Here is a 6,916-nt window from a genome sequence, read left to right on the forward strand (position 1 = left end):
GTAGAGGAATGTGATTGGACAGAAAACACAGGCAGGGCTGTCTGTCTATTCCCTCCATCTGTCTACCTGTTTAGTGGGATAGTGTAGACAGAGGTAGCATTAGACGCAGTCAGGGTTTGGAGAGGAGTGGAGGAGAGGAGCAGAGAAGGGGAGAGGGAAGAGAGAGAGAGAGAGGAGAGAGAGGGAGAGGGTAGAAGAGAGAGAGAAAGAGAGAGGAGAGAGAGGGGAGAGAGGAGAGAGAGGAAGAAAGGAAGAGGGAAGAGAGAGGTAGAGAGAGAGAGAGGGAAGAGAAAAGAGAGAGGTAGAGAGAGGTAGAGAGAGAGAGAGAGGAGAGAGGGAGGAGAGAGAGAGGGGAGAGAGGAGAGAGAGAGAGAGAGAGAGAGGAAGAGGAGAGAGAGAGAGGGAGAGAGAGAGGAGGAGAGGAGAGAGGAGAGAGGAGAGAGAGAGAGAGGAGGGAGGAGAGGAAGGAGAGAGGAGGAGGAAGGGGAGGAGAGAGGAGGAGAGAGGAGAGAGGGAGAGAGAGGAAGAGGGAGGAGGAGGAGAGAGGAGAGAGAGAGAGGGAGAGGGAGGGAGAGAAGAGAGTAGAGAGGGAGAGAAGAGAGAGGAGAGGAGAGAGGGAGAGAGAGGGAGAGGAGAGAGGAAAGGGGAGAGAGAGGGAGGAGAGAGGGAGAAGAGAGGGGGAGAGAGGAGGAGAGGGAGAGAGGGAGGGAGGAGAGAGAGGAGAGGAGAGAGAGGAAGAGAGAGGAGAGAGGGAGGAGGAGGAGAGAGAAGAGAGGAGAGGGAGAGAGGGAAGAGAGAGGAGAGGGTTGAGAGAGGAGAGGAGGAGAGAGGGAAAGAGAGGGTGGAGGGGAGGAGAGAGGGAGGAGGGGAGAGAGGAAGAGAGAGGAGAGAGGGAGGGAGAGGAGAGAGGGAGGAGGAGGAGGGGAGGGAGAGGAAGAGAGAGGGAGGGAAGAGAGAGGGAGCGATTCCAGTTTCCACAGGGGCTGTACAGTTAGTGTGGTCTATGTCTGAGGCCTCAGGTGAAGAGACGTATTGTACAGACACTGAGGCTGTCTGGGTAAAACATAACTCTCTTTGTCCCTCCTACCACTCCCAGAGTGAAGTCAGCTCAGACGCTGTGGGAGGAGACGAGGAGACAACGCTCAAGTCTTCTGAACTCTAGTATTTCTGGGCAGTACTGAAATCACACAACAAATACACACCTCCTCAGCCAGTATGTGAGGACAGGATTATTTAACACAACACTGTCCTTCTAGGCTCTGGTCCTGAGTGTGAGAAGGGAACTTTACTGAAGACCAAGGGTAAGAAGGAGACACGGGGGTTGTAATATGTCCTTCAGCGAGATCCAGGGAGAAGGGGAAATGGTTTTGGCACTGGTCCCATTGTTTGGCTAGAGTCAAGGACAATCACTTTCTCTCTTCCTCTTCTCCCTCTCTCCTCTTCCTCTCCTCACTCTCTCTTCCTCTTCTCCCTCCAGTTGAAAAGTCCTCTTCCTCACCTCACTCTCTCCTCTTCTGTCTCTCTCTCTCCTGTCTCTCTCTCTCTCCTGTCTCTCTCTCTCTTCTGTCTCTCTCTCTCTCCTGTCTCTCTCTCCTGTCTCTCTCTCTCTCTTCTGTCTCTTCTGTCTCTCTCTCTCTCTTCTGTCTCTCTCTCTCTCTCTTCTGTGTCTCGCTCTCTCTCTCTTCTGTGTCTCGCTCTCTCTCTCTTCTGTGTCTCGCTCTCTCTCTCTTCTGTGTCTCTCTCTCTCTCTTCTGTGTCTCTCTCTCTCTTGTCTCTCTCTCTTCTGTCTCTCTCTTCTGTCTCTCTCTCTCTTCTGTCTCTCTCTCTCTTCTGTCTCGCTCTCTCTTCTGTCTCTCTCTTCTGTCTCTCTCTCTCTTCTGTCTCTCTCTCTCTTCTGTCTCTCTCTCTTTTGTCTCTCTCTCTTTTGTCTCTCTCTCTTTTGTCTCTCTCTCTTCTGTCTCTCTCTTCTGTCTCTCTCTCTCTCTGTCTGTCTCTCTCTTCTGTCTCTCTCTCTTCTGTCTCAGTTCATGTCGATGGTGTTGAAAACCCACTCTGTGAACTTCTTGAGTTTGGCAGCAGAGCTCTGGGACTCCTCCTGCAGCCGCTGGTTATCTTCCCATAGCATCTTGATCTGTAGATGGAGACGCTGCTTCTCCTCACGCTCCTACAGGGAGGGAAGGAAAGGGAGGAGGAGGGGAGGAAGGAGAGAGGGAGGGAAGGAAAGGAGAGGGAGGGAAGGAGAGGGAGGAGGAGGGAGGGAAGGAGAGGGAGGAGGAGGGAGGGAAGGAGAGGGAGGAGGAGGGAGGGAAGGAGAGGGAAGGAAAGGGAGGGAAGGAAGGAAAGGAGTAGGGAGGGAAGGAGGAGGGAGGAAAGAAGGAAAGGAGGAGGGAGGGAAGGAAAGGGAGGGAAGGAAGGAAAGGAGGAGGAAGGGAAGGAAGGAAAGGAGGAGGGAGGGAAGGAAGGAAAGGAGGAGGGAGGAAAGGAAAGGGAGGGAAGGAAGGAAGGAAAGGAGGAGGGAGGGAAGGAAAGGGAGGGAAGGAAGGAAGGAAGGAAGGAAAGGAGGAGGGAGGAGGGAGGGAGGGAGGGAAGGAAGGAAGGAAGGAAGGAAGGAAGGAAGGAAGGAAGGAAGGAAGGAAGGAAGGAAGGAAAGGAGAGGGAGGAGGAGGGAGGGAAGGAAAGGAGAGGGAGGAGGAGGAGGGAGGAAGAAAGGAGAGGGAGGAGGAGGGAGGAAGGAAGGAAAGGGAGGAGGAGGGAGGGAAGGAAGGAAGGAAAGGGAGGAGGAGGGAGGGAAGGAAGGAAAGGGAGGAGGAGGGAGGGAAGGAAAGGAGAGGGAGTAGGAGGGAGGGAAGGAAAGGAGAGGGAGGAGGAGGGAGGGAAGGAAAGGAGAGGGAGGAGGAGGGAGGGAAGGAAAGGAGAGGGAGGAGGAGGGAGGGAAGGATGGAAAGGTGAGGGAGGAGGTGGGAGGGAAGGACGGAAAGGAGAGGGAGGAGGAGGGAGGGAAGGAAGGAAAGGGAGGAGGAGGGAAGGAAGGAAGGAAGGGAGGAGGAGGGAGGGAAGGAAGGAAAGGGAGGAGGAGGGAAGGAAGGAAGGAAGGAGGAGCAGGGAGGGAAGGAAAGGGAGGAGGAGGGAGGGAAGGAATGGGATGAGGAGGGAGGGAAGGAAAGGAGAGGGAGGAGGAGGGAGGGGGAGGATGGAAAGGAGATGGGAGGAGGAGGAGGAAGGATGGAAAGGAGAGGGAGGAGGAGGGGAGGGAAGGATGGAAAGGAGAGGGAGGAGGAGGGAGGGAAGGATGGAAAGGAGGAGGGAGGAAGGAAAGAAGAGGGTGGAGGAGGGAGGGAAGGAAAGGAGAGGGGGTGGAGGAGGGAGGGAAGGAAAGGAGAGGGAGGAGGAGGGAGGGAGGAAGGAGGGAGGGAAGGATGGAAAGGGAGGAGGAGGAGGAAGGATGGAAAGGAGAGGGAGGAGGGAGGGAAGGATGGAAGGAAGGGAGGAGGTAGGGAAGGAAAGGAGAGGGAAGAGGAGAGAGGGAAGGAGAGGAGAGGAGAGGGAGGGGAGGAGGGAGGGAAGGAAAGGAGAGGGAGGAGGAGGGAGGGAAGGATGGAAAGGAAGGGGAGGAGGAGGGAGGGAAGGATGGAGAGGGAGGGAAGGAAGGAAAGGAGGAGGGAGGGAAGGAAAGGAGAGGGAAGAGGAGAGAGAGGAAGGAAAGGAGAGGGAGGAGGAGGGAGGGAAGGAAAGGAGAGGGAGGAGAAGAGAGGGAGGAGGGAGGGAAGGAGGGGGAGGGAAGGAAAGGAAAGGAGAGGGAAGAGGAGAGAAGGAAGGAAAGGAGAGGGAAGAGGAGAGAAGGAAGGAAAGGGAGAAGGAGACAGGGAAGGAAAGGAGAAGGAGTGAGGGAAGGAAAGGAGGGAGGGGAGGAAAGGAGAGATAATGGGAGGGATAGAGAGAGGAAGAGGGAGAAGGAGGGTGAGAGAGGAGGGGGGAAGGAGGGTGAGAGGGATTGGAGAGGGAGGAGGGATAGAGGGAGGGGGAGAGAGGAGGGAGGCGGAGAGAGAGGATGGAGGGGAGAAAGAGGAGGGAGAGGGATAGAGAGGAAGAGGAGAAGGAGAGAGAGGAGGAGGGAGGGGAGAGGAGGGTGGGAGGGATTGGAGAGGGAGGAGGGATAGAGGGAGAGAGAGGGGAGGGAGAGAGAGGAGTTAGAGTTTAGCAACATTGTATAACAGATTGTATCTAAACCACCGGGAATGACACAAACTGCTGATTCACTAACTAAAAAGGACAGAAAACTGTGTTACCAAGTTTGTTCCAAATGAGAAAACAGTAGGCAGCTTTTGACAAACGTAGAGATCGGACACAGCTAAAGTTTCAGAAAGTACAGAAGTTTGAGTGTGTACGTGCGTGCGTATTTTTGTGAGAGCCAGTACGTACACACACCGATCTGTTCATCCAGAGTAGTCCATTAGTTTAAACCTTTTCTTCATGGTTCGTTTCTGAGTTAAAGTGCATGTATTGACTCGTGTGGTTATTGTGACCATTTTTCCCATCAATTTGCTGAAACGACGGACAGAGAGAGAGGAGGAGCTATGTTGTGTGTGTGTGTGTGTGTGTGTGTGTGTGTGTGTGTGTGTGTGTGTGTGTGTGTGTGTGTGTGTGTGTGTGTGTGTGTGTGTGTGTTACCTTCTTCAGGTCATCCTGCAGCATCCTAACCATGGCTTCCAGCTTGGTCAACTTCCTCTCCAAACCTGCAGGACCCTCACTGGGGGAAGAGTGACAAACACACATCCGACCACATGACATCTGGCATCATCTAAAACACATCTAGTAATAACTGAGTAGTCAGGATGGGAGATCTGGCATAAAACACCTAGTAATAACTGAGTAGTCAGGATGGGACATCTGGCATCATCTAAAACACATCTAGTAATAACTATGAGTAGTCAGGATGGGAGATCTGGCATCATCTAAAACACATATAGTAATAACTGAGTAGTCAGGATGGGAGATCTGGCATCATCTATAACACATCTAGTAATAACTGAGTAGTCAGGATGGGAGATCTGGCATCATCTATAACATATCTAGTAATAACTACGAGTAGTCAGGATGGGAGATCTGGCATCATCTAAAACACATATAGTAATAACTGACTAGTCAGGATGGGAGATCTGGCATCATCTAAAACACATCTAGTAATAACTATGAGTAGTCAGGATGGGAGATCTGGCATCATCTAAACACATATAGTAATAACTGAGTAGTCAGGATGGGAGATCTGGCATCATCTATAACACATCTAGTAATAACTGAGTAGTCAGGATGGGAGATCTGGCATCATCTATAACACATCTAGTAATAACTACAGTAGTCAGGATGGGAGATCTGGGTCATTTAAAACACATATAGTAATAACTGACTAGTCAGGATGGGACTTCTGGCATCATCTAAAACACATCTAGTAATAACTATGAGTAGTCAGGATGGGAGATCTGGCATGCATCTAAAACATCTAGTAATGACTACTTGTGTCAGGATGGGAGATCTGGCATCATCTATAACACATCTAGTAATAACTGGTAGTCAGGATGGGAGATCTGGCATCCCATAAAACACATCTAGTAATAACTATGAGTAGTCAGGGATGGGATGATCTGCTCAGTTAAAACACATCTAGTAATAACTGAGTAGTCAGGATGGGAGATCTGCTGCTCCAGTTTCAACTGTTCTGATTAGTCAGGATGGGACATCTGGCATCATCTAAAACACATATAGTAATAACTGTTATAAGTCAGGATGGGAGGATCTGGCATCATCTAAAACACATCTAGTAATAACTCTGAGTAGTCAGGTTTTGGAGATCTGGCATCATCTAAGCCACATATAGTAATAACCTGAGTAGTCAGGATGGGAGTTCTGGCATCATCTATACAGCACATCTGAGATAATAACTGAGTAGTCAGGATGGGGCTATCTAAATAAATCTATTTAACACATCTAGTAATAACTACGAGTAGTCAGGATGGGAGATCTGGCATCATCTATAACACATCTAGTAATAACTGAGTAGTCAGGATGGGAGATCTGGCATCATCTATAACACATCTAGTAATAACTGAGTAGTCAGGATGGGAGATCTGGCATCATCATCATCTAGTAATAACTGAGTAGTCAGGATGGGAGATCTGGCATCATCTAAAACACATATAGTAATAACTGACTAGTCAGGATGGGAGATCTGGCATCATCTCATCTAGTAATAACTGAGTAGTCAGGACGGAAGATCTGGCATTATCTAGTAATAACTGAGTAGTCAGGATGGGAGATCTGGCATCATCTAGTAATAACTATGAGTAGTCAGGATGGGAGATCTGGCATCATCTAGTAACAACTATGAGTAGTCAGGATGGGAGATCTGGCATCATCTAGTAATAACTATGAGTAGTCAGGATGGGAGATCTGGCATCATCTAGTAATAACTATGAGTAGTCAGGATGGGAGATCTGGCATCATCTAGTAATAACTATGAGTAGTCAGGATGGGAGATCTGGCATCATCTAGTAATAACTATGAGTAGTCAGGATGGGAGATCTGGCATCATCTAGTAATAACTATGAGTAGTCAGGATGGGAGATCTGGCATCATCTAGTAATAACTGAGTAGTCAGGATGGGAGATCTGGCATCATCTAGTAATAACTATGAGTAGTCAGGATGGGATATCTGGCATCATCTAGTAATAACTGAGTAGTCAGGATGGGAGATCTGGCATCATTTAGTAATAACTGAGTAGTCAGGATGGGAGATCTGGCATCATCTAGTAATAATTGAGTAGTCAGGATGGGAGATCTGGTTCTATCATCTTCTGTTGAATCTGACAATTAATCTTAATGGTTGTACAGTCTCAAATAAAAGTCAGGATGGTTACTCTGG

General features: G+C 49.8%; 1 protein-coding gene across 1 annotated transcript; it reads right to left on the reverse strand.

Moving 5' to 3' along the window:
- Positions 1–1,085: 1,085 nt before the first annotated feature.
- Positions 1,086–4,809, reverse strand: LOC127924233 (signal-induced proliferation-associated 1-like protein 1). Its single transcript, XM_052508801.1, has 2 exons — positions 4,669–4,809; positions 1,086–2,164 (listed from the first exon to the last, which is right to left on the reverse strand). The coding sequence occupies exons 1-2, from the start codon at positions 4,786–4,788 to the stop codon at positions 2,021–2,023; spliced, it is 264 nt and encodes an 87-aa protein (XP_052364761.1). The 5' UTR covers positions 4,789–4,809; the 3' UTR covers positions 1,086–2,020.
- Positions 4,810–6,916: the final 2,107 nt, after the last annotated feature.

The sequence above is a fragment of the Oncorhynchus keta genome, unplaced genomic scaffold, assembly GCF_023373465.1.
Source record: "Oncorhynchus keta strain PuntledgeMale-10-30-2019 unplaced genomic scaffold, Oket_V2 Un_contig_3873_pilon_pilon, whole genome shotgun sequence".
Lineage (NCBI taxonomy): Eukaryota > Metazoa > Chordata > Actinopteri > Salmoniformes > Salmonidae > Oncorhynchus > Oncorhynchus keta.

Bases quoted from the DNA above. Each gene is read 5' to 3' on its own strand.
- LOC127924233 (XM_052508801.1), bottom strand. From the start codon at position 4,788: ATGTCATGTGGTCGGATGTGTGTTTGTCACTCTTCCCCCAGTGAGGGT. The intron at 2,165-4,668 runs GTAACACACACA...CCCTCCCTGTAG, and splicing joins TGCAGGATGACCTGAAGAAG to GAGCGTGAGGAGAAGCAGCG.